This window comes from Drosophila willistoni, chromosome 3R, assembly GCF_018902025.1.
Source record: "Drosophila willistoni isolate 14030-0811.24 chromosome 3R, UCI_dwil_1.1, whole genome shotgun sequence".
In the NCBI taxonomy this organism is placed as follows: Eukaryota; Metazoa; Arthropoda; class Insecta; order Diptera; family Drosophilidae; genus Drosophila; species Drosophila willistoni.
In genome coordinates this window covers 28,892,824-28,916,675 of record NC_061086.1, presented here as the reverse complement: position 1 = coordinate 28,916,675, position 23,852 = coordinate 28,892,824, and the positions used below count along the sequence as shown (strand labels likewise).

Below are 23,852 nucleotides of genomic sequence, written 5' to 3'. Positions count from 1 at the left end.
CTTATCGCCTGGCTATCAGGCCACATGGATGCTCCTCGCTTGCAGTCGCTGTCTCTGCCTCTGTCTCTGTCTCTGTCGGTGTGTCTCTGGATCGGGCTGTGGCTCTGACTCTAAGTCTGGCTCTTGCTCTGCCTTTAACTTTGTGGCGACTTTGCGTGTCCCCGCAATGTGTTCATGTGGTTGTCGCCACACCTCGACACGGGGGCCTCACGCATCGGCGGTGGTGGTCGTTGGGTGTTGATAAACATCCGAAAAGCTATTGCTTGGCGCGGCCTGCGGTGAAAATTTTCTTCTTCTAACACTTTTTGACAACTTTCGATGAAAAAACGCACTTAAAAACAATTTATCGCCGCTGACATTTTTTGTGACTTTAATTGCCTGAGGGAAAGAGTAACCGAGGCCGAGTCGGCGGCAGCTACTTTTACAATGTTGTCTACTTAGCTTCTTGTTTGAATTTTATTCGCAGCTTTTTGTTGTTGCTGCTTTTTAAGCCTCATAATCGGGCTCTTAGACTGGTAAGCCAGTTGACATGATTCGCGGCTTAATTGGTTTTCGAAAATGATTGATTATAATAACAAGTTAGAAAACTCTTTGGCTATGTACTGAAACACTCTTGGCAACCTGTGATATTAGTTTCTAAAATCTTTTGCATTTACATATATATTTTCAAAATTTTTTAAAATGGCTTTGCCTTTGAGAAATCCCTTCTATCGTCTAATTGGCAAGACTGCTTTTAGATTCTATTCCAAAGATTCTGCAAACTCTGGAGATGAAGAGAAAGCTAAATATAAGATTGTAATGATTCGTCATGGTGAATCGGAATGGAATAAGAAGAATCTCTTCTGTGGCTGGTACGATGCAGCCCTGAGTGAGAATGGATTGGTTGAGGCCTGCTCTGCCGGCACAGCTATTAGAAAGGCCAAGTTAAAGTTTGATATTGCCCACACATCCGTATTGAAGAGGGCCAACGATACGCTCATGGCGATTCTCTTGTCCAGCGGGCATAAGGATATACCGATTAGAAAAACGTGGCGTCTAAATGAACGACATTATGGCGGGCTAACTGGGCTTAATAAGACTGAAACAGCCAAGAAATTTGGTGAGGAAAAAGTTCAAATTTGGCGCCGAAGCTTCGATACGCCTCCACCGCCCATGGAGGAGGATCACAAGTATTACAACGAAATACGTAACGATCCGCGTTATTGTGAAAATGGCCCCGATCCCGAGGACTTTCCCAAAACAGAGTCCCTTAAACTGACTATCGAAAGAACTTTGCCCTATTGGAACGAAGTGATTGTGCCCCAAATACGTGAGGGCAAGAAGATTATTATAGTTGCCCATGGAAATAGTCTTAGGGGCGTGGTCAAGCATCTCGATGAAATATCCGATGAAGCCATTATGGGCCTTAATATACCCACTGGCCTGCCATTTGTCTATAACCTGGATGAATGCATCAAACCTGTGGGAAAAATACAATTTCTCGGCGATCCCGAAATGGTTAAAAAGGCCATGGAATCGGTTGCCAACCAGGGCAAGGCCAAATAATTGTTTATTAAACTTTTTCTCTAAATGATTTTGTGTTGACCACCAAAAAAGAAGAAGGTCAAAATAATCATCATACACAAAATAATCATTATAGCAGTGGCGCCCTGTTTAAATGGGTTTTAATTGAAATATATATAATTATAAGTTTATTCCATATTACAATCGAGGAGAAAACTTCTTGGAAAGGGGGTTTATAAGCCTCTCTTTAGATTCCCTTTTTCCTTTTGTTTGGCTTGACCATGATCTTTATTTTTGAATCAGTGAACGAACTTGGCCATCGAAAGTCAAGCAGGCAAATAAATTTATTTGATTTTAATTGACAATGAAAAGTCAACAAAGATGGAAATGTTTGTTGGTCTCGATGGACAATGGGTCTCTGGACTCTTTGGACTCTGTGGACTCTGAAGTCAGTCAGAGTCATATCCATATTTTCATTGCATTTTCGTTTTAAGAGCAACAAAAATAAAAATCAGGGAATCAACTTGGGAGAAGCGTCAATTTTAATTGTTGAGGAGTCTGCATAAAAGTCTGGAATTTCTCAAATGGGTCGAATTCTTAATTTGTTTAAATGAAATAGTCATTTAGGTTTTTATTGACAAACAAATTGAATTGATTGATCTAAATGAATTTATGTACATATATGACGGGGCTCTAACATAGTACATACATATATGTATGTCTCTTTCTCTCTCTCTCTCTCTCTGGAGAAGATACAAACTGAAAGAGGTGAAGGGGCAAATGGGTAAGGGGATGATTTCACTTTGTTTTCACTTGTTTGACCCGCTGTTAGCTGGTTTGACAGGGAAATGCCAGATTTTTCATGTTAAGGCAGAGAAATATCATCGGATACCATATCGAACTTTCGAACTGGTAAATTGAGAGCGTGAAACGAGCAAGTAACAGATTACACTGTGATACAAAGTTTTCCATGGGGAGAATTACGAGCCAGTGTCAAGATAACAAAACTAAACGAGCTCAAGACAATCCAGTCAACCAAAAAGATCAAAACGGATCACAGCTAATCACTATCCAAGCTTCCAAAATGTATCTTTTGTTTTCATCTTTTCATTTCATCTTGATGATTGCTTCCTGCTTTTTGTGACTCGCACTTTTGTAGTATAGTGTTTGGAAAGAGAATACCAAGCCAAGACACCGAAAAAGCCATGAGCTCCATATTATTTGAACTTAATTACAAAGCTCGGCACAGAGCGCCAAGATGCCTCAGACTCGGCAAATAGAAAATGCAGCATAGAAATTGTTAAAACATAAAAATGTTTGCACTTCGTATTTGTCGCACATAAAATCTAATATCGAATTACAGCAAGGCGCACCACAACATGGCATGGATGGCTCCATGGACCGTGTCGTGGAGTCCAACTTGAGAGTTGAGAGTTGTAGTCGCAGTCGCAGTTCATTGGCGTGTGCGTGTCAGTAAAAGAAACTTTGTCTTGGCTCTGGACCAGACCAGACCAGACCGCACTTCGAGGAGTCCTCCTCGCCCATAAAGAAACTGAATTGAGTTAAATGTGCGATAAATTGCTTTTTGCATTTATCATGGTTGCCCATGCCCAGTACCATGCCCTTGCCCACTCCTCCCCCCCTTGCCGAATGTTGGAGTCAGGCCAAGCCCCAAAAGGCCTAGCCAGGCAGAAGAGTCGTCTGTGGCAACAAGATTTTTAATTAGTCGCCAAAACGAAAACCAACAACCAAGTAAAACGAAAAAAAAAGAACAAAAATTTAATGTAAGAGGAATTTATTTCTCCACTTTTATACGATGTCAGTGGGATATTTATTAGGGCAAGTCCTGATTGATAACTTTGCTGATGTAGGGCAAAAAACTGGAGACACGCGTATAAACATCTGGATGACCTTGGGCACAGGTGGCACTTCCATAGGATACAATGCCCACCAATTGAGGTTGAAGACCTGGTTTTATCAATGGGCCACCAGAATCGCCCTGTTCCCCAAGAAAAGAGAATTAAATTGTTTTTTTTTCAGAGTTGTCTGAACTAATCCACTCACCATACAAGCTCCTTTACCGTGCACGGCCAAGGCACAAATCTCATTACCCGTAACACGAAATCCTTTTTGCTTGCAATCCTCATTCGAGATGGTGCGATAGTTGAGGACCTGCAAACGATCTGGCAGGACAGCCGAAGCACTAGTCGATGTTGTTGAGCCCCAACCAGTTAGACGAACTGGTACCTTCTCGCCTATGCGATCGCTGTTACCCAAATGTATGGTGCCAATATCTCCGCGATGCAGACGAAATGCTGGGGTAACCTTTACCAAGGCAATGTCATTGATGATGCGCGGACTCATCGAGTACTGCGGATGAACATGCTTGCCCACCACCTTGTGGCGTAGTCCACCCGTTTTCCAATTCAGCGTGCCAGTTACAACACTGATGTCCTCCACCCTCATTTTCTCCACACAATGGGCAGCCGTAAGGACATGCTGGGAACTGACTATGGAGCCGCCGCAGAAATGTTGCCAACGCCCACGACGAAAGATTTGCATGGAAACCTGATAGGGAACCGTTTCATTCACCGATTGACCGCCATTTATACGTGATGGTTCGTCCAATTGTTCACCCACAACGAGGCTGACAAAGAGCAGGAAAATACAAATTACTGACATGCTGACTCTCTAGATAATGAATCTGTTAAATCTTACCACAAGCTTTTATAGCACTTGTTGTAACATTTATCAGTATTTATCTACGGATTACGGACTACGAGTTTAATTATTATTTTATTTATAAACAAAAATGGTTCAAGGTTGCTTATGGCAAAAAGTTAAGCAAAGAAAAGAATTGTTAAGACGTAAGTATTACAGACAAAAGTTATGAAGTCCTTTACTTTCATTCTAGACTTCACAGGAATATGTTTTTTCTCTTAAAACTTGTGTCATCGACTTGGACTTTGTCGTCTTTGCTTTTGCAGATTTTGTTAATTTAAAATTCTGGTTAATAAAATGCATTTTAATCATTTCATCAAAAGGTTCATTTGTCTGTCTCTGCCATTTGCTTGCCCTTGTGTCTTGTTCACTTCTTTTTTTTATTATTTTTTATTGGACTTGACGCCGGGCGGCAACAGATCGGTGTTAACAAGATAAGCATCCTGCTTGAGGTCGAGTTTCAGGTAACAGGCAATAGCCAATGGTCAGGTCCATTGGCCCCGCTGCCGAAACGCCATCATTATTATGACATTTTGCTTGATTGCTCCTCTTGGCGGGCAAGTCAAGTTCTTGGGAATTGTGCGTGTGGCCAACAAAATGAAAACAAGGGAAAAACAGGAAAACATGCCACATTCACGGTGCAATTTTTATGACTGCCGCTTTTGATGTCCAGCAAAATGATTTATTGACTTGACTCTCTTTTGTTGCTTTACCGATTGTTTGCATTGAAAATCGTGAACTAGAAAATATTTCCATTAACACAATCTCAAGTTGATTATGGAAATATTCCTTTAGCAAAGGATTTCTTATATATTCTTAAGCTCGAGGCAATTAATTTTCCAACTCATACAAACAAATAAAATTAATTGCATGTTTTGCTTAATCAGTTAAATTGGTCGTTTATTTTAGTACTTAATTTGCTTAGCATTTGCTAGGTGCTTACCGGAGCAACTACCTCCCCCTACCCGTTGTCTCTCTCTCACTCTGGCTCTCCATCGTATCCAGTGTGGGGCATATAAATTATGATACTCCATTGGCTTGGTAACAAACACACACACACACACACACAAACACGCAGCAGTTGGCAGGGACAGATTTTTTTATTTGCAAATCAGATAAGCCATGAAACAGGGTAAAAAGATCTTGGCCCAGTCTAAAGATGCAGATACAGATACAGAAATTTATTTATCGGTCGCGTGAGCTTGTTACCTAATTGATGACAACAGGTAGGCGCTTCTGTCAAGTGGCATGAATATGATTGGATCTTATGGCCATAACTTGAAATTAAGCTTATGATATTCACACACGCAATCAATGCGGTTAAATGAAACAGCTGGCGATCGCGCCAAATGCGAACTACTGTGTGTCCTAGTTAATGTCATGAGACTCCTATGAAGTGTGTTCCAATGGACCAAAAACTCGATTACTCGATTACCTTACCCTCTTTTTCTTGCCATGTTGTGGTTTGGTTTTCGACTTTTAACTTCAGAAATTTTCTCATCTTTCATTACATTTTTTTTGGGGTAGATAAAGAAGAAATATCCTCCTCAGCTAGGACAATTTTAGCCATAATCCTGTATTGAGTTTATTCCAATATTCTAATAAGTTATAGTCAGGGGATTAACCTATCAACAGGCCGACTAAAGGCAAAAGTCATATGCAAATTGGCAATACAAGAACTAAAAATAAAATCTATACAAGCATGAGTTGGAGGGGAAAAGGGGTATAAGCCGTGGCCATGTCTCGTCGTGACAGGGTGGTCCAATTAACAAAAAGCCAAGAGAGGCGCCAATACAAACACACAGGGCTTATAGTAATAAAGCCATTTTAGGTTCAAATCGGCAAGAAAAATTTATCCATAGTGAAATCCACATTCGCAGCAACAATTAACACAGTAGTCAAAAGATCAAGACCTTCAGAATCCGCGAATCCTCCGAAAGGTGTGCATAATTAATTTGCGCCACATCCAAGCCAGAAAGCCACACACAGGCAGACAAACAGACAGAGAGCAAGAAAGAGAGATGGAGAGAGAAAGAGAGAGAGAGGGAAAGACAGACAGTCAGTTCAGTGGTCCACAGCAAAATGATTCATTAGGTGGATGCAATCAGGCCGGAACTGACACAGAGCACACACAGAGCAGAGCAGCCCGCCCAGACATCTGATTTGCATCGAACATGTGAGCCACACAGAGATATAACCATTTCGGCTCGAGTCGCGTATCGAAGGTGTTGATTGCCAGCGGCAGGCAGGTTGGCATCCTCTTTCGTTCTGCTGCCTGGCTGGCTGGCTGTCTGTCTCCTTTGCTGGCGAATTAAAAGAAATGTCGGCTGCCAACGCCAAGTTGCCTCTTGTTTAATCGGAATATTTAAATTATACGCTGATTAAAACTCTAACAAGATCAAGCTAAAGGTAGTCGTTGGCAATCGGGAACAACTTCAATGCCCTGCCAAGACGTGGGCGTGTCATTCTCAGAAAAACAAAAACAGACCTTGGTTAACTGCTGTGGGCAGCACAATTCTTTCATTATCAAATTGACAACCTTGTACTCCATTCCATAGACCACCCACAGCTGCAACCACCCAGTGGCACACTCTACTACCAAACGATAAAATTCTAATTCATCCAAATTAATTGCATTTTGGGGGGTATAAAAGGCAAGTGGTAATGCATTTCCAGCAGTCGATGGCAAATATTTAAACACAATGTATCGAGTCATCATATTACTTTTGGCTGCTTCATTAGCTTTAGCAAATGGCCATGTTCATGATCGTAAGTGAAAAAGAATCCTGCCGCAGCCATTTGAATCCCGATCCCTTTTCTTTTACCAGTTGACGCCTATTTCGAGGAAGCAGATACCAGTTCTCAGGAGCGAGTTGTAGGCGGTTATGATGTGCCCGAAGATGAGTATGTGCCCTATCAAATCTCCATGCAATTCCTTACACGCAACGGCCAACAGAGACACTTTTGCGGTGGTTCTCTAATCGCACCCAATCGTGTCCTGACCGCCGCCCATTGTGTGAATGGGCAAAATGCTAGTCGAATCACTGTAGTGGCAGGCATAAGGGATCTCAACGACTCCACTGGCATACGTTCGCAAGTTCAATCCTATGAAATGAATGCCAACTATCAAGAACTGGTTACGAGTGATATTGCCATACTGAAAATCGATCCGCCCTTCGAGATGGATGGCAAACGCATAGACACTATTGATGTGAGCGGCAGCGAATTGGTGCCATCCGATCAAGAGGTTCTACTCACTGGCTGGGGTTCTGTTTTCCATTTTGGCACTGGTCCCTTTGCCAAGTATCCCACAATATTGCAGAAACTAAATTACAAAACGTTGAGTAATGACAAATGCAAGGAAACTATGACCCAATTGACCGCTACCGAAATTTGCGCCTTGGAACGTTTTGGCAAGGGAGCATGTAATGTAAGTTTGGAAAATAACTCTACTCCATTCTATTTGTAACTCTTTCCTTTATAGGGTGATTCGGGTGGTCCTCTTGTGATGCATAATGGAGAGACATTGAAACAAGTTGGCGTCGTTTCCTATGGCACTGCATTTTGTGCATCCAACAGTCCCGATGTCTATACTCGGGTATCAATGTTTGATAGCTGGATCAAAGAGAGAATGGCTTAGACAAAGCTTAAATGTGGTTATTACAAATCAAATGATTCGATTTCAAAACATTATCATATAATTTTCAACATCAATTAATATTTAAAAATTTTAAATATATATTTCAAAAGATCAAATTCATTTGGATTCTGTTTTTATCGATAGGTAAGTTTTAGAAAAGAATATTCCACTGAATCAAATAAAGTTTTAAAAATAGAAATTACAACTTATATATCATTGATTAAAGACCTTAATTAGGATTCGTTTCATCATAATAGATAACAAAATAATATTGATTGGTTCTGAATTTTTAGCTTTAGATATAAATTTATAACAATTGTCTTATTAATTGTAACGATTTACGCTAAAATTTATTTTAGAAAGTACATTTTTTTGTCTGACCCATTAAATCATCCAAGTACCAGCATAATGTTATTTAATTTCTGTTGAATTTCAAGATCAAATATAATGGCATAACTTATATATATTGTGGTTGACCTAGTTACATATGCTTTTGCAATATCTATGCAAATTTTTGCTAATGGCCCACATGCTCTCTTTCAATATATCTATATATAGCCATAATGCCCCAGACTTTTAGAGTAGAAGCAAAGTAAACATGGAACTAACGCATCTAATGGTTATAATGGCTCTCTCCATTGGCATAGCCACAGGGCGACTTAATTGTGAGTATTCTTCACTAATATTTGGGCATTTTTTTCATACTTATGTTGGGATTGGCGTTTCAGCTCGCCAACCCAGTGGTTATACCCCATCGAGGATTGTGGGTGGAGCCGATGTGCCAGCCGGTGAGCATATACCCTATCAAGTATCGCTGCAGTACCGCACAGCCGAGGGACAAATGCATTTCTGTGGTGGTTCCATAATTACACCGAATCGCATCCTGACTGCGGCTCATTGTTGTCAGGGTTTGAATGTAACGCGAATGTCTGTGGTGGCCGGAATTCGTAATCTCGGGGAGCGAGGAGCACGCTCTCGGGTGGTCGCCTACGATATACATCCAAATTATAAAGAACTGGTTACCAGTGACTTGGCTGTGCTATCCATTGAGCCGTCATTGAAGCTCAATAACAAAAGCATTTCGTCCATTGAGTATGCCAACAAGGGTAAAAATAGTTTTGTGGGCGGTGGAGTTCCCGTGACCCTTACTGGATGGGGTCTACGTCTTCCAGTACCATTTCCGTTTTTGGATGCATTCAATTATCCCAGCATCTTACAACGCATGAACTATAATACCATAACGAATAGAGAATGCCGGGAAATGGGCATGGAAAGTGTAACGAATACGGAAATCTGTGCTCGAGGACCTCTCAGAGGAGCATGTTCGGTAAGCCACTTAAATCTACGAATTTTACTCGTATTCCATTGAATTCTCTACTTTGGGTTTAGGGTGACTCTGGCGGTCCGTTGGTGATGAGCACAGAAGACGGCTTGAGGCAAGTGGGCATTGTTTCGTATGGTCTAGTGGTCTGCGGTCTTTACCTTTCGCCTGACGTTTATACACGGGTTTCCACTTTTAGTGATTGGATAGATGAGAAGTGCCTTGATGAATAAAATACGTTTCTATAGATACGATAACATTCCGAAATTTGATCAAATGTCAAGTAAAATTCACAACAAAAAAAAGATATCATATTAATCCTCTCCAGGAACTGTCTCCTCAGCGGGGATCTCTTCGTCTGGCGGTGGTGGGGATGCTTCTGCGGTGTCCGCTTGAGGTTCTGCTTCACCTTCAGTGGGGATAGTTTCTGGTTGTTCAGCAGGTTCGGCTGTTGCTTCTTCGGTGACTGCAGCGGATGCTTCATCGGCAGGCGCTTCAACTGGAGCAGCTTCTTCATCTGCGGCTGCTGCGATTGGAGATGCTTCTTCTTCAGCAGGAGCCTCTGCAGCCGTTTCTTGACCAACATCTGCTTCTCCAGCTGGTTTTGCTTCTGTTTCGGGAGCAACTGATTCCTCCGGTATGTGCGGTTCAGCTGGTGGAGAAGCTGCAGTTGTTTCAGCCGCCATTGGAGCACCAGATACTTTAGGTGAAATTCCAGCTGACACGGCTGTGGGAGATGGAGTAACGACAGCTGTCTTCGAAGCTTTTTCAGCCGTCTGCGCAGAACTTGAACGATCGCTCTTTGTCTCCAAAGTGTCTCCGCAAGGATCAGCGACATGGTGTTTCAATACTCCACGCTAGTTACAGTAAGAAAACTATTAAACGAAAGTAGACTTTAGGCAAAGGTAACTCACCGAAACGCTGCGGAAGAAACGCTGAATAACGCGTGCTGCTTCTTCTCGAATGACTTCCTTGGCGTCAGCTTTTTCCTCCTAGCAAATACATTATAAAAATGGTATTACAAATATATATTCTGAGCCGAAGTCTTACCATCATGCAGCTACAAGTGCATATGTGTTTGATAATATGACTGCGCACCCAATGGCCACGCCAGGCCGCTTGTATTGTGATGGCAGCCTGATTTCGGGTCATTTCCTCGATACGTTTCAGCTCACGATCTCGGAAATATTGATAGAGCACATCTGTGCCATCAGAAGCGCGACCCGCTGCCATGTAGGCTTCAGCAAAACGCTTGTAGGCACTCTCGATCGCTGGCCTGGACATGGCCATTTCTTCATCCGAAAAGTTGCATTTATATATTAATTCCTCAAATATGTCAATGCTATCGAAATTGATTGCCTCCTTGCCCCGACGCATCTCACAGCGACGTTTCTCAAGAAAATTGCGAAAGCAATCCTCCATTACCTGGGCCATCAAATCGGTTTTCTCTTTGGATAGATCGCATATACACAAATCCGATATAATGTTATCCACTTGGCGCAAGGCACGATCCAAAATGCTTCTTGCAACTATAAGGAGACATGAAGAAGCGTTCATCATTCCACTTAAAAGGCCATATACGATTATTGACTCACCCATAGCCTTCTCACGCGTAACTATCACCGAGTGAAGATAATCTATTATAAACTGGCACAGGCACTCCTTAGTCGGCTGACATCGCAGAGCTTCCCGTGTTATATCTGATAGCAATTCGGGCAATCCTTCTGGCACACTAATCGCTTGTTCGCGCACTTTACCGCGTTGTATTAAGTAATTCATTGTTTGTGCTATAATTGAAAAATCTGTGCCTTTTCCTAATAAAATAAATAATTTTGGTTTCGTTGTACAATATTGCATGAATAATTATATTGTAATTTGTTTTTGTTAATAGATTGAAACTGAAAGGAAAATCCCACTTGGATTTCTTTAATACCTAAATGAAATTATGTGAAATTAAAAATGTGTTGCGTACTTTTAGGCGTCGCGTTTTACAGAGTTCTGTTATTTCCATTTGAAGCTACCAGAGCACTGTTAATTGAATTTTTAGTAATAAACAAAAATATGATATTTATTTTTTTGTCCTATTAAGCATTTTTATAGCCATGATGATATAGCAGTCAGAGAAAATTGATTTGTTGACCATTATTTCTTGGCCATTTTTTTTAATTTAAGCGTTGGCTTTAGAATCCGAGGACTTTTTTCAATGAAAACCTTTGAAAATGATTTCAATTATGCTTCCTACTATTTATATAATATTTTAAATTGTGACTGAAGTACTTAAGAATTGTTAAAATGGAAAAAGGTTAAAAAAATTTAATTTTCAATTTAATTATAGTTTTAATTGGAATCTAATGTTTTCACTGTGCCATGTGCGTTCAATAAGAAGAAACAATTAGAAAATCGTAGAACTTAGTGGGAAAAGTGGGTGTGTTTGAAAGAAATGGAATATACAATTTGAAATTCAAAAAATTAGCATTGCATACAATTTCCGAAAAGCGTTGAACCTCTTTCCCGACCTTTCTACCTGGCAGCGTGTGGCTTTTGGACAAAAACAAAAGCTTCCAGCACACAAAGAAACTTATCTACTCACAATATATACAAACTTGAATGTCGTTCCACTGCATATCAATGCGGGGAGAGGCGGCGTCATTACGGAATGACATAAAAAGGGGATACTTTTCAAATTACTACTTACTGCTTTTTGAAAAGGGCAGACGCCTCTGCTTTTTGTGGTTTCTGAGTATTCCCGCATGCATATAAAAGCTATTTCCAGCTGTGTAGTTCATGGGTGGACGATAGTCTTGCTGGTTTCTGTTTGTTGTTGCCAGTACGCGAGGAACGTTTCCGCGAGACAGTAAAAAGCGAAAGCTTTTGCCGATCGTGCCGACATGCTGCAGCTGCTCAGAACGACATGGGCGCTAGGCAAGGCGATGATGACGTTAATACAAAATCGAATATAAAATATCTTTTGCAGGTCAACGAACTGGCGTTAGAAGCATTGCCTGCCTGTCTTCCCTTTCAGAGACTCATCAGATTCTACAGAAGACATGTCGCGAATTTGCCAATGCCGAATTGGCACCTTCAGCCCGTCATCATGATCGTGAAGAGCTTTTTCCCGCTGAGCAGATAAAAAAACTAGGTGAACTTGGTCTGCTAGCAGTGACAGTAAAGGAGGAGTATGGTGAGTGCCTGAAATGAAAGACATTTCGATAAGTAATTTAAATGGAGTTTTCTCTATTTTCTAGGCGGTTCAGGTTTGGATTATCAGGCCTATGCCATTGGAATGGAAGAGATTGCTCGTGGCGATGCAGCCGTTTCGGTAGTTATGGGTGTAAACAATTTGTATGTGGGAACAGTTCAGCAGCATGGCACGGAGGAACAGAAACAGAACTTTTTGGAGCCCTTCACCCAAGGCAAACATATTGCCTTTTATGCTTTGTCAGAGCCGGGGAATGGTTCCGATGCCGGCGCAGCCAGCACCACTGCCAAATTGAATGATGAAACGCAAACTTACCTGCTCAATGGCACCAAAGCCTGGATATCAAACTCCAAGGAAGCCAGTGGAGGGCTTGTCTTTGCCACAATAGACAAAACACTTCGACACAAAGGCATCACCGCATTTCTTACCCACAAAGATGTCTACGGCCTGAGTGTTTCCAAGAAGGAAAATAAAATGGGTATGCGAGCAAGCTCCACTTGCCAACTAGTCCTCGAAGATGTCCAGGTGCCACAAAATCAGATTTTATCAATGCCTGGAAATGGTTTTCGCATAGCCATGGAATCTCTGGACTGTGGGCGAATAGGCATAGCTGCCCAGGCAACCGGCATTGCTCAGGCTGCTCTGGAACTGGCTGTGGATTATTCCCAGAAGCGCCTGGCATTTGGCAAACAATTATCCAAAATGCAAATGATCCAACAAAAATTGGCGGACATGGCCTTGCGAGTGGAAACATCCCGCCTTCTTACCTGGCGCGCAGCATGGCTCAAGGACAATGGGCTTCCAATAACCAAGGAGGCTTCCATGGCCAAGTTGCATGCCTCCGAGGCGGCAACATATTGTGCCCACCAGTGTATTCAGGTGCTGGGCGGGATGGGCTACGTCACGGATATGCCGGCTGAATTATATTATCGAAATGCCAGGGTAACTGAAATTTATGAAGGCACCTCAGAGATTCAGCGCTTAGTCATTGCTGGATCCATAATCAAGGAATATGCTGTTTAAGCACCCAAAGAGCATCGAATTTTAATTATACAAAAAACTATCACTATAATTTAACATAGGAAATATATAACAAGAGACAAACTAACTTATTCTTCTGAAATGTTTCAAAAACTCAAAACTCACCACAAAACCCTACCAGGGCTAAGTCGAATGCTAAGGGCTGAGGCGAAAGTGCTAAGGGCTAAATCAAAGCACGGTGGCGACAACTGCCAACAATTAGAAATTTATAGAATATGTGTCGCCATCTCTGGAGAAGTTTTTTTGGTAAATATTTACTTAAGCTACTCGAGATTTCAGTGTTGAAAAGTGAAAAAATCGGCTAAAGCTAGATTTCAGTGTTGGCAAATGCTATTTTTTATTTGGCGCGTTGTTTGACCGCCCTGGCAGCTAAATATTTTACTCTAAATTATAAAATTAAGAAATATTCCGCTGCTCTGGCAGCCGAATTTTGTATTCTGAACTATATTTGTTCTCTAAAATCAAGAAATAATGTAAAATCAACAATATTTTCGATTGTTGAGAATAGTGTGAACACAAGTTTCAAAAAGCTCGCGTATTCGAGTTTCCGATATTTGGCATCTGGCAACGCTATCTCAAAATTTGACAGATTCTTTTAGCCGGAAAAAGATACTTTTAGCTATAATCCCGCTAAAAACATGATTTTTCTTTTGTTAATTGCACAAAAACTACATAATAAATCGCCAAGGCGCACCTGAGGTCGTGCTCGTGGAATTTTTCTCTTTTGTTTGATACCAAATTTATGTTGTTTAAGCGCGTTTTGGGCCCGAGTAGCTATAGTAAATATTTACCAATTGTCCACCCTAAAGTCACAACAAACAATTGCAAATTGAAATTATCGAAGTGAATCTATCGAAGTAATCGATAAGCAAACAGCTGAGTTTCGATAGTCATCTAAAGTTGTTTGTTATTAATTTTAGGTAAAATGACGGCAAGTTTGTTAAACTTAAATGTGGACACTTTATTCGAACAGAATAATGTGTCGGAAATCGATGCCGTGCACAAAAAGATCCAGACAGTGGTGGAGAATAAGCGGGAGGAACTGCGAACACAAGTTGGGTGAGTAGTTGCTGGCGTGGAATGCCACATCAACAGACATTTTGTTTAATACATTATTCTTTATAGAGAACGCTATCGGGACCTGCTGAAAGCAGCGGATACCATAGCAGCCATGCAAACCTCAGCTGGGACTCTCATTGAGCAGGTGCATCATGTGCAGGAGAATTGTAGGAAACTGAATGAACAACAGTTGCTGGGTTTCAAAGATACCCTGTCACCACCTGCCCAAAATACCATTCTCGAGGGGCATGGCACAAGAAGCAAAAATAAAAAATTACAGAATTATTATAGCTGCATGGTCCAGATTAAGCTACTAACCTCCTTGCCAGAGCTAATTTGGACACATATCGACAATGAGCATTTCTATGCGGCCACCGAACTATTTATTTTCAGTCGCCACATCAGCACGGGTCTCCAGTTGGATGGACAAAGCGAATTGATGCAAAAGCTTCCTGTGGCTGCAAAACAATGGGAAATTCTTCGACCATTCCATCTGACCATTAAGCAGGCAATTATGTCCGTGCTGGAGAGAGAGACTATAAATAGCGATGTGGCTGTGGATTGTCTGCAAAGTCTTTTGCTTTTGGATAAATGTGATTTGGTGTCCGCCATCAAAACTTTTCTACATTTGAGAGCAACAGCCTTTTTAAATTCGCTAGAAAGTAAAACAGGAAAAGAGCCTCGACGGGTTAAGGAACGTATTTTGGCCAGTTTAGGCATACTCAACGATACCATAGAGCTAATTGAAAAGTGTTTGTTGGGTATGTATATACATATACGAAATCCAATTGTTCCCTCACTACCTCTGGTTTTTTTTTCCAGAGAATGGTGGCCTATTGTTTTCAAGGATTAAGGATTGCAATTCATCGGCTTGGACGCCTAGTATTAATCGCATGGAGAGCAGTGAAAGGCAATTAGCTTACCTTCTTCCTGATATTATAGCAAATTTTAAGCCGCAATTTGATGATCCTAAACTGGAAGTGCATCAAATGTCCGCAGCCTTACAGCAGTTTCTGGATAAGATCGATTCATTGGCATCAAAACAACTAGAGCAAATTTTCGCTTTAGTCAGCAATATGCAAACTATACAGGACATAAAGTCCACAGCCAGCGCAACTCAGGAAAGGCTAAATTTCAATCACTTGGAGCAATATTGGAATTTGAAAGCTAGTCAGTTGGATTTCTATGGCATGAAGTATACGCCTTTGATCCATAAGCGCATAAGAGAAATCATTCGAAATAGTTGGTCTTTAGCCATGACCAAGACCTATGAGAAAGTACTACAACAGGTGGAAACAGGCCAGCTGCCAGTTGCTGAACAAATCTGGCGGGAACAAAGCGAAGATCTGCCCCTGAGTCTAGCCGCGGCTCTCAACGATCAGCCGAAACGTCTGGCCAATCGTACCAAAGGCTATGATAGCTCCACGATTGATGTTTGCAAGCAATTTGATTCCTATCTAGCTGATATAGTTAAAGAAATGAATGTCCTGTTGCAAGAGCAGACCACCAAATCAGAGGATAAGCTAGAACTAATACAATTTCTAAGGGAAACGGCCCAAGAGCAAATAACCCAATATTTGGGCCGTCTGAAGAGTCTAAAGCTGAAGGAGCGGCGAACTTTGCTGCAGGCATTATCAAATACCTTAGCTTTAGTGGAACTGTGTCCAAATTTAAAACTTTGCTTTTGTCCACCCTCAAGCTGGAGGCAATGGTCAGCTAACTCCATGGGCTTAGAGCATTGGCCACGTCTTTGTGGCCTAATTGAGGACGAGATGTTTCAATTTTGGTTGCTGGTAATCGATAATGTTCTTTCTGCAAATAGCTGTAAAGATAAAATGCCCAAAGCAATGAATCATGAAGTCGTACTTAGAGATTTTCCCGTAAGTAAACTCTGCTTTATCTGTAGTTAAAGCGATTTCTAATGACCTAAGTTTATTTGTCTTGTAGCTCTGGCAAAGCCAAACACTGGAGCAGCGCGATGAGGATGACCCAGCTGAAAGGGTTCAGTCTACCATACGCATACCGATTCAGCCTCGACTCTCGCTTCAAACATATCTCCATGATCTAATTCATTCCTTAAATCAGGCTGTGCCCCAAACTCTGCCACCCAAAGTTCTACAGGCCTTTAATCAGAAACTCTTGTCTGAGCTTCTTTCCCACTATGAATCCTTGTCCACATCGGACTGTGCTAAATCTAGCCAAAATATTTCTCTTCAACTTTATTTCGATTTGAAATTTCTTGAGCGTTTATTTGGCATAACTCGAGAAGAGCGTTCGCTATATGATCGATTCCATTCTCTTCAACTATCTCTCAAAGATTGCATTGATCCCTTTGATTTTGAGCTATTTGCTGAACATATTTCTACACATGTTGCTCGTTCTTCGAATCGTCTGCACGGGGAATTCGGTGTACTAACACCCAATTCTGTGCAAAATCAAAAGAACTCGATAATATCACCCAGTAACTCTTCCTCATTGGCCCATGAAGCTGATCCCAATGTCTTGTGCTTAAGTTCTTCGGGCTCAACATCGCTGTGGTTCCCATTGTTGCCAATTGTAGTGCCACCCCAGGGACTGACGGCACCGACTATGGCCGCTGAACGCAAAACGGAGCTCATGGAATCAGAAAAGGTAAGTTCTGAACTCAATTATTATGTAGGGGAAATTAATAGTAACTCTGTTTATCATCGTATATTTCTATTCGATGCTGTCGAATGTTCATATTATTTCTTTTGTAGGATATCTTTGTAATCGTTGATCAATAATAACACACAATTTTCATCAGTTTGCTCAAGCTGGGTATGATTTGGAGTCCTCGTACATAGTTTTGATAGTTTACAATTAATACCTACACATATATATTCCTCTAATGAGCTGCATGAATGTGTTTATCGTTTAATGTTTTTGCATTTCACTTGACATACTTAATTTGCCAAATTAGCATAGAAAATGCATTGAAATTTCTTTGGAAAGCTCTCTCTCTCTCTCTCTCTCTCTCTTAAAAAAAAAGAACACTTGAAAAAGCATTTTAATTATACAAATTTGATTCCATCAGCAATTAATAAAACCCAAAAAATGCCGCAAAACAAATTTTAATTAGCTGCAACTTGCTGCTGCTGCTAGTGCTGTTGTATCCTTCCAACTTCCACCCCATTACTGTGTTGGCTCCTTCATTTTTAGTCCTTCATCAGTAAGGATGCTTGGTGAAAAGTTTGCCAAAACCGAACAGAAACCTCAAACTTGCAAGTGGCCAGAAACTGGTCATACGAACATATATATATACACGCACACACATCCATATATTACAGGAGTATGCCCAAGTGGGTATATATATATATATAAGAGTGTGTGTGAGTGTGTGTGTGTGTGTCTGTAGTGCTGTTGAGTGTCTTAAATGCTAATTAATGAATCGTTGCAATTATTGAAATCGAATCGTTAAGACACAAATTTGTGAATTTATAGCCAAAGTCGTTACCAGCATGCGATCTCTAAGCTAATAAATCGTTTCTCTAATTATGCCAAATGCCAAAATGCTTTGTGTTCGATACGAGAGTATGTATGAAGAGTGTGGTCTATGTTCAACAGAATTAACCATAAATTAACTGATTAATCACATAGAATTAGGAATTGATATAACTAATTAATAAATAACATTGTTCTTCTCTCTCTCTCTCTCTCATATAGACCACACCGACAAGAAAGACGGCGACGACAACGCGCAAATCGGAGGGCACCAACAAAAGCAAATCGAGTGCAGCCTCGTTCTTTGGCATGTCTCAGGAGTGGTTTCGCTCCAGCTAAGTGAAGGGCAACCAAGCGGAAGAAAGAGAGAACGTTGAACGTTGGCTTTGTTAACTTTCAAACCAAACACATTTGTAAAATGATTTAATCAACAATTATAATTAATGTCATATTTATCCCTGATATATTTAAATCTGTTGTGTATCTTTATACCCTTGCAGAAGGTTTAAACTGAAGCCAAACTTGAAGATTGTAATTAAGTCGATTAATTCCGATGTTTAATTATTCAGAATACCCAATTTTAATTTATTCTGAAAGCGAATTTCACTTGAATTCGAATTCAGAATGAACCAGAAGGAAATGGTCAAAGGGCATTGCAAGGATATAACACCTTCGGTGGGCCGAAGCATATTTGCACATTTTCAATGTGTTTTAAAAAACTTAGCAATTAATTTGTTTATGTTTATATTGTGTATAGAGTAATTTTTATATATTTTTTATTTGTTGTTGTTGTTACTTTTTGCCTCCTTTCTTTGAGCTGCCTCCGGCTGGTTTTTGCTCTTGTCCTTTTTTGCCTCCTTTGTCAGCTCCGCCGCCCGCTTTGTTTTTGTTTCCTGCCGGCAGTCCTGGAGGTGGTCCACTTCCACCCTTTTTCTGTTGGCCATTCAAATAAAAAGAATTTTCAACTGAGTGAAAGCTTTACAACAAAATAATGACGCACAAACGAAACAAGTTTGATTAAGTTGAAGCAGCAACAAAACTTACTACTTCTATCCATTGAATAGATAATGACTAATGGATAGACCCAATTAACTAACGACTTAATGAATTAAGACTAAGAGCGAAAGGTAACTGAGAAATGTAATCTGTCTCTTAATTTTAAAAGTCACAAAAAGATTTTCCTCTTTTTTTTTATTCCCTTAATGCATTTGCAATTGTAAATTGAATTGATTTGATTTTCAATTAAGTATGGATAAAATTAAGTGATAAGATTATGATAAGACACAAACAGATGGACAGATATTGGCTATATATTTTTTGCTATGTTTTGTTGTTGAATTACATCTCATTTTCGTTTGTCTGCCAACAATGTTGCAATGTGGCAAATAATTTTGCAATTACACTAACAACGAATAGCATATAATTATGTCATGCACTGTACAGACATATTTTTTTATTTTAGAACCTCACAAAACCCAAAGAAAACACGAGATTCTGCAACTATATAGTTATCAGAAATTTATGAAAAAAATGTGAAAATTGTATATGCACTTAAGCGAATCGAACTCACAATTAATAGTTGAGTTGCATAACACAAATATTGCTTACATTGCCACCACCGCCGCCTCCTCCTGCACCACCTGCTCCTCCTCCTCCTCCACCTCCCTTGTTTTTACCCATTGTTATCAAGTGGTTACTTGAGTCAAATGAGATTGAAAAATTTTGTTTCGATTCTATTCCCAAGAACGAGCAAATTGCAACTAATAAGCATTGCATAAATTTGCAAAAGGAAAATGAGAAACTGGGAAATGAAAACCAAAAGAGTGTGTAAACGGGGCGCCAAATTTAATTTTTTTCCCCCATGAGACATACGGCAAGAATGGAGACCTTGAATTCACAATGTGACAATGGCCAATGGCTCTTAACTGATTTAATTCTCAACAGAGGGAGAGCAAACGAGAGAGAGATATGCATTTAATAGAATACTTTCCCTTAGATTATTTTGTTGCATTTCACTTTGTTTTTCTTTTGTTTTTTTGAATTTTTCTTGACTTTTTGATTTCCCGTAAATCTGATGGTCAAGGCGTTGACATTGATTTCTTTTTATACCCTGTAGATATATGTGAGTGGGAGTATAGAAAACTAGTTCTACTCATACTATATTATAGTATTTAGTAAATGTTATGGTTATTTATTAGATATTTAGTTATTGTAGTAAATTTGCAACCATTCCATGAATGAAACGAAAAGTAAACTTATCACGCTTTAATCAATTGTTAATGTCAGATTATTATGGTGCAAAAATTCCAATTTTGCGAGACATTCTTGCCGCTACCATATACAATTGGATAATATCTATAGCAAACATTTAGGTATGGATAAATAAACTTTCTACTAGAATGTGTTACACACTTCGATTCTTTTGCCTTCCATCGCGAATACTTACAATACTTATATGTCCAAGTTTTCCGTCTTGTTGTTGCCTCTACATATATGGGACATTCCACCTTCAATGATTGCTGTCATCTTTACAATTAACATTAGGAAAACGCCATTTACATTATCATTCTTGCAATTGGTTGTGTCAATTTAAAACCGATGGCAAAAACTAACTAAAGCACTTTCTATCTGGGAGAGGAAGAGACTCACCATAATTTAAACAGTTCTCAAAGACAAGCAGTAAAGTACTGATTACTGCAAGGTTTTTAAAATAAATACATCGTTAATATTCGAAAAAAAATGATTTATATGGAACTAACTTAATTCTTTCAACCTCAAACTTAATCGAAACTAAGTCAGTGTTTGGAAAGGTCAATTTTTATTTTGCTTTTGTCAAATACGAACTTTAATTTTTGGGAAAATTTATTTCAGACAAAACACAGTAGTATTTAACCATAACAGCCATGTTTGCTGCACCACCGTATCCTTAGATAAGTTCTATAGCAAGACTTAAAAACTGGATAAATATGACAAGTAATTGTTTCCCAGAAACCGTGACACGCGTAGATTGGTATATGCTCATAATACTTATATGTCCAAGTTCGTAGTGGTGTTGTTGTTGTTGTTCGTGTTAACTCTATTTGATATTCTTCAACTTTTTCGATCTCCTCCCGAATGACAATGTCGAATTTTTCAAGAGCGCTCATAACGGGCATTCCACCTTCAATCATTGCTACGATCTTTATAATAGCCATCATGAAAACGCCATTTTCATTAGCTCCGCATTCCCGACTAAGGCTACAAAATGGCGCACAAGTATTTAGAATTGTATATGCATATGGTTCTTCTGTACAATTAAAATATTTACCTATCCAAAAAAAATTTCTCAATTTCAACCATTACCAGGTTATGCAAATCATTCGAGGTTACAAATTCATTGCAGCTGGTTGTGACAACGGAAAACCGAATTCCAATGACAAAAACTAAATAAAGCGCTTTATTCTGACAGAAAACAACAACAATTAATTTCAATTTGACTAAAATTCAGAGCAAAAGACTTACCATAATTTAAACAGTTCTCAAGGACAAGCAGTAAAGTACTGATTACTGCAAGGTTTTTAAAATAAATACATCGTTAATATTCGAAAAAAAATGATTTATATGGAACTAACTTAATTCTTTCAACCTCAAACTTAATCGAAACTAAGTCAGTGTTTGGAAAGGTCAATTTTTATTTTGCTTTTATCAAATACGAACTTTAATTTTAGTGAAAATTTATTTCAGACAAAACGCAGTAGTATTTAACGATAACAGCCATGTTTGCTGCACCACCGTATCCTTAGAAAAGTTTTATAGCAAAGCTTAAAAACTGGATAAATATGACAAGTAATTGATTCCCAGAAACCGTGACACGCGTAGATTGGTACACGCTCATAATACTTAATTGTCCAAGTCTTTCGTGTTAACTCTATTTGATATTCTTCAACTTTTTCGATCTCCTCCCGAATGACAATGTCGAATTTTTCAAGAGCGGTCATAACGGGCATTCCACCTTCAATCATTGCTACGATCTTTACAATAGCCATCATGAAAACGCCATTTTCATTAGCTCCGCATTCCCGACTAAGGCTACAAAATGGCGCACAAGTATTTAGAATTGTATATGCATATGGTTCTTCTGTACAATTAAAATATTTACCTATCCAAAAAAAATTTCTCAATTTCAACCATTACCAGGTTATGCAAATCATTCGAGGTTACAAATTCATTGCAGCTGGTTGTGACAACGGAAAACCGAATTCCGATGACAAAAACTAAATAAAGCGCTTTATTCTGACAGAAAACAACAACAATTAATTTCAATTTGACTAAAATTCAGAGCAAAAGACTTACCACAATTTAAACAGTTCTCAAAGACAAGCAGTAAAGTACTGATTACTGCAAGGTTTTTAAAATAAATACATCGTTAATATTCGAAAAAAATTGATTTATATGGAACTAACTTAATTCTTTCAACCTCAAACTAAATCGAAACTAAGTCAGTGTTTGGAAAGGTCAATTTTTATTTTGATTTTATCAAATACGAACTTTAATTTTTGTGAAAATTTATTTCAGACAAAACGCAGTAGTATTTAACGATAACAGCCATGTTTGCTGCACCACCGTATCCTTAGAAAAGTTTTATAGCAAAGCTTAAAAACTGGATAAATATGACAAGTAATTGATTCCCAGAAACCGTGACACGCGTAGATTGGTACACGCTCATAATACTTAATTGTCCAAGTCTTTCGTGTTAACTCTATTTGATATTCTTCAACTTGTTCGATCTCCTCCCGAATGACAATGTCGAATTTTTCAAGAGCGGTCATAACGGGCACTCCACCTTCAATCATTGCTACGATCTTTACAATAGCCATCATGAAAACGCCATTTTCATTAGCTCCGCATTCTCGACTAAGGCTACAAAATGGCGCACAAGTATTTAGAATTGTATATGCATATGGTTCTTCTGTACAATTAAAATATTTACCTATCCAAAAAAAATTTCTCAATTTCAACCATTACCAGGTTATGCAAATCATTCGAGGTTACAAATTCATTGCAGCTGGTTGTGACAACGGAAAACCGAATTCCGATGACAAAAACTAAATAAAGCGCTTTATTCTGACAGAAAACAACAACAATTAATTTCAATTTGACTAAAATTCAGAGCAAGAGACTTACCATAATTTGAACAGTTCTCAAAGACAAGCAGTAAAGTACTGATTACTGCAAGGTTTTTAAAATAAATACATCGTTAATATTCGAAAAAAATTGATTTATATGGAACTAACTTAATTCTTTCAACCTCGAATCAAAGCGAAACTGATTTTAACTAAGAGTTTAGATTTTAGATCTGGATAATTCACTTGAAAAGCCTAAAGGACACTAAAATATAGGATCAATTAATAAAAATTAGTTGCAATTGGAAAACCAAAATATTAGAGGAAAACATGTAATTTATATATTTCAACTGCATTCCAACTGTCATTTTGATTTCTTCATGTGCTAATTAGAGTTATCAAAGTTTTTTCTTTCCAACTTGAATGAATGAGAATGAAAATGGAAACTCAATGCATACCTAATGAGGGCCAAGAGTTCCAATTTGCCTTGTCTCCTGTTCAGGTCATGTCCAGTTAATTAAATTAGATGTCCTGTACATACATACAAACGTGCATGTAACTAAATATTTAGGTGTATATTGCTAGTGAAATGGATAACCTAGTAAAGCAAAACCTGTGGCCAACTAAGTAAAATGGCTGTGGCTCAACAAGTTGAAATCTGCACATGACAGTGGCCCAAACATAAAACCAAATTAGAAGTGAAAAGTATAAAATAAGCTCATAAAAATACACACACATGAGCATTTGGTGTATGTTTCTACCAAGGATGACCTGAAGCTGGCGGACTAACAAAGTTGGGGCGAG

At 39.2% G+C, this 23,852-nt stretch overlaps 8 protein-coding genes across 12 annotated transcripts; 5 read left to right on the top strand and 3 right to left on the bottom strand.

Annotated features, from left to right (window-relative positions):
• Window positions 1-613: 613 nt before the first annotated feature.
• LOC6647702 (phosphoglycerate mutase 2) lies at window positions 614-1,694 on the top strand. The gene has a single exon (XM_002069468.3). The coding sequence runs from the start codon at window positions 682-684 to the stop codon at window positions 1,543-1,545; it is 864 nt and encodes a 287-aa protein (XP_002069504.3). The 5' UTR covers window positions 614-681; the 3' UTR covers window positions 1,546-1,694.
• A 1,619-nt stretch (window positions 1,695-3,313) lies between these two features.
• LOC6647703 (chymotrypsin-1) lies at window positions 3,314-4,185 on the bottom strand. Its single transcript, XM_002069469.4, has 2 exons — window positions 3,568-4,185; window positions 3,314-3,502 (listed from the first exon to the last, which is right to left on the bottom strand). The coding sequence occupies exons 1-2, from the start codon at window positions 4,183-4,185 to the stop codon at window positions 3,338-3,340; spliced, it is 783 nt and encodes a 260-aa protein (XP_002069505.1). The 3' UTR covers window positions 3,314-3,337.
• A 2,731-nt stretch (window positions 4,186-6,916) lies between these two features.
• LOC6647704 (chymotrypsin-2) lies at window positions 6,917-7,927 on the top strand. The gene is made up of 3 exons (XM_047009194.1): window positions 6,917-6,993; window positions 7,053-7,654; window positions 7,709-7,927. Exons 1-3 carry the CDS (start codon window positions 6,927-6,929, stop codon window positions 7,862-7,864), a joined length of 825 nt encoding a protein of 274 aa, XP_046865150.1. The 5' UTR covers window positions 6,917-6,926; the 3' UTR covers window positions 7,865-7,927.
• A 535-nt stretch (window positions 7,928-8,462) lies between these two features.
• Window positions 8,463-9,418, top strand: LOC6647705 (chymotrypsin-1). The gene is made up of 3 exons (XM_047009193.1): window positions 8,463-8,529; window positions 8,593-9,191; window positions 9,254-9,418. Exons 1-3 carry the CDS (start codon window positions 8,463-8,465, stop codon window positions 9,416-9,418), a joined length of 831 nt encoding a protein of 276 aa, XP_046865149.1.
• A 16-nt stretch (window positions 9,419-9,434) lies between these two features.
• Window positions 9,435-11,971, bottom strand: LOC6647706. The gene is made up of 5 exons (XM_002069472.4): window positions 11,881-11,971; window positions 10,781-10,999; window positions 10,236-10,714; window positions 10,100-10,177; window positions 9,435-10,042 (listed from the first exon to the last, which is right to left on the bottom strand). The coding sequence occupies exons 1-5, from the start codon at window positions 11,969-11,971 to the stop codon at window positions 9,500-9,502; spliced, it is 1,410 nt and encodes a 469-aa protein (XP_002069508.2). The 3' UTR covers window positions 9,435-9,499.
• An 88-nt stretch (window positions 11,972-12,059) lies between these two features.
• LOC6647707 (short-chain specific acyl-CoA dehydrogenase, mitochondrial) lies at window positions 12,060-13,492 on the top strand. The gene is made up of 3 exons (XM_002069473.3): window positions 12,060-12,107; window positions 12,160-12,366; window positions 12,431-13,492. The coding sequence occupies exons 1-3, from the start codon at window positions 12,074-12,076 to the stop codon at window positions 13,405-13,407; spliced, it is 1,218 nt and encodes a 405-aa protein (XP_002069509.3). The 5' UTR covers window positions 12,060-12,073; the 3' UTR covers window positions 13,408-13,492.
• An 809-nt stretch (window positions 13,493-14,301) lies between these two features.
• On the top strand, window positions 14,302-18,408 carry LOC6648142 (conserved oligomeric Golgi complex subunit 1). Its single transcript, XM_002069474.4, has 5 exons — window positions 14,302-14,484; window positions 14,551-15,245; window positions 15,307-16,364; window positions 16,432-17,115; window positions 18,169-18,408. The coding sequence occupies exons 1-5, from the start codon at window positions 14,351-14,353 to the stop codon at window positions 18,283-18,285; spliced, it is 2,688 nt and encodes an 895-aa protein (XP_002069510.1). The 5' UTR covers window positions 14,302-14,350; the 3' UTR covers window positions 18,286-18,408.
• LOC111519141 (probable H/ACA ribonucleoprotein complex subunit 1) lies at window positions 18,366-23,172 on the bottom strand. 5 transcript variants are annotated; one of them, XR_002724254.2, is made up of 9 exons: window positions 23,110-23,171; window positions 22,916-23,049; window positions 22,279-22,845; window positions 22,085-22,218; window positions 21,448-22,014; window positions 21,254-21,387; window positions 20,596-21,183; window positions 20,393-20,472; window positions 18,366-18,879 (listed from the first exon to the last, which is right to left on the bottom strand). XR_002724254.2 is itself a non-coding variant. In XM_023178216.2 (2 exons), exons 1-2 carry the CDS (start codon window positions 19,624-19,626, stop codon window positions 18,739-18,741), a joined length of 213 nt encoding a protein of 70 aa, XP_023033984.1. In that variant the 5' UTR covers window positions 19,627-19,691; the 3' UTR covers window positions 18,366-18,738. The 5 variants fall into 5 exon arrangements, 1 of the variants encoding a protein (XP_023033984.1); XR_006953724.1 differs by having other exon boundaries at window positions 20,393-21,183; XR_006953725.1 differs by lacking the exons at window positions 22,085-22,218; window positions 22,279-22,845 and having other exon boundaries at window positions 20,393-21,183; window positions 23,110-23,172.
• Window positions 23,173-23,852: the final 680 nt, after the last annotated feature.

Coding starts and splice junctions, on each gene's coding strand:
- LOC111519141 (XM_023178216.2), bottom strand. CDS start 19,626: ATGGGTAAAAACAAGGGAGGTGGAGGAGGAGGAGGAGCAGGTGGTGCA. Junction 18,880..19,554: donor GAGGCGGCGGTGGTGGCAAT/GTAAGCAATATT, acceptor AATGGCCAACAG/AAAAAGGGTGGAAGTGGACC.
- LOC6647707 (XM_002069473.3), top strand. CDS start 12,074: ATGCTGCAGCTGCTCAGAACGACATGGGCGCTAG. Junction 12,108..12,159: donor CAGAACGACATGGGCGCTAG/GCAAGGCGATGA, acceptor TATCTTTTGCAG/GTCAACGAACTGGCGTTAGA. Junction 12,367..12,430: donor GACAGTAAAGGAGGAGTATG/GTGAGTGCCTGA, acceptor TCTATTTTCTAG/GCGGTTCAGGTTTGGATTAT.
- LOC6647702 (XM_002069468.3), top strand. CDS start 682: ATGGCTTTGCCTTTGAGAAATCCCTTCTATCGTCTAATTGGCAAGACT.
- LOC6647706 (XM_002069472.4), bottom strand. CDS start 11,971: ATGAACTACACAGCTGGAAATAGCTTTTATATGCATGCGGGAATACTC. Junction 11,000..11,880: donor TCTGCCCTTTTCAAAAAGCA/GTAAGTAGTAAT, acceptor TTATTTTATTAG/GAAAAGGCACAGATTTTTCA. Junction 10,715..10,780: donor TACGCGTGAGAAGGCTATGG/GTGAGTCAATAA, acceptor GTCTCCTTATAG/TTGCAAGAAGCATTTTGGAT.
- LOC6647703 (XM_002069469.4), bottom strand. CDS start 4,185: ATGTCAGTAATTTGTATTTTCCTGCTCTTTGTCAGCCTCGTTGTGGGT. Junction 3,503..3,567: donor ACGGTAAAGGAGCTTGTATG/GTGAGTGGATTA, acceptor CTTGGGGAACAG/GGCGATTCTGGTGGCCCATT.
- LOC6648142 (XM_002069474.4), top strand. CDS start 14,351: ATGACGGCAAGTTTGTTAAACTTAAATGTGGACACTTTATTCGAACAG. Junction 15,246..15,306: donor AATTGAAAAGTGTTTGTTGG/GTATGTATATAC, acceptor TTTTTTTTCCAG/AGAATGGTGGCCTATTGTTT. Junction 17,116..18,168: donor AGCTCATGGAATCAGAAAAG/GTAAGTTCTGAA, acceptor TCTCTCATATAG/ACCACACCGACAAGAAAGAC.
- LOC6647705 (XM_047009193.1), top strand. CDS start 8,463: ATGGAACTAACGCATCTAATGGTTATAATGGCTCTCTCCATTGGCATA. Junction 8,530..8,592: donor AGCCACAGGGCGACTTAATT/GTGAGTATTCTT, acceptor TTGGCGTTTCAG/CTCGCCAACCCAGTGGTTAT. Junction 9,192..9,253: donor CTCTCAGAGGAGCATGTTCG/GTAAGCCACTTA, acceptor CTTTGGGTTTAG/GGTGACTCTGGCGGTCCGTT.
- LOC6647704 (XM_047009194.1), top strand. CDS start 6,927: ATGTATCGAGTCATCATATTACTTTTGGCTGCTTCATTAGCTTTAGCA. Junction 6,994..7,052: donor AAATGGCCATGTTCATGATC/GTAAGTGAAAAA, acceptor TTCTTTTACCAG/TTGACGCCTATTTCGAGGAA. Junction 7,655..7,708: donor TTGGCAAGGGAGCATGTAAT/GTAAGTTTGGAA, acceptor TTTCCTTTATAG/GGTGATTCGGGTGGTCCTCT.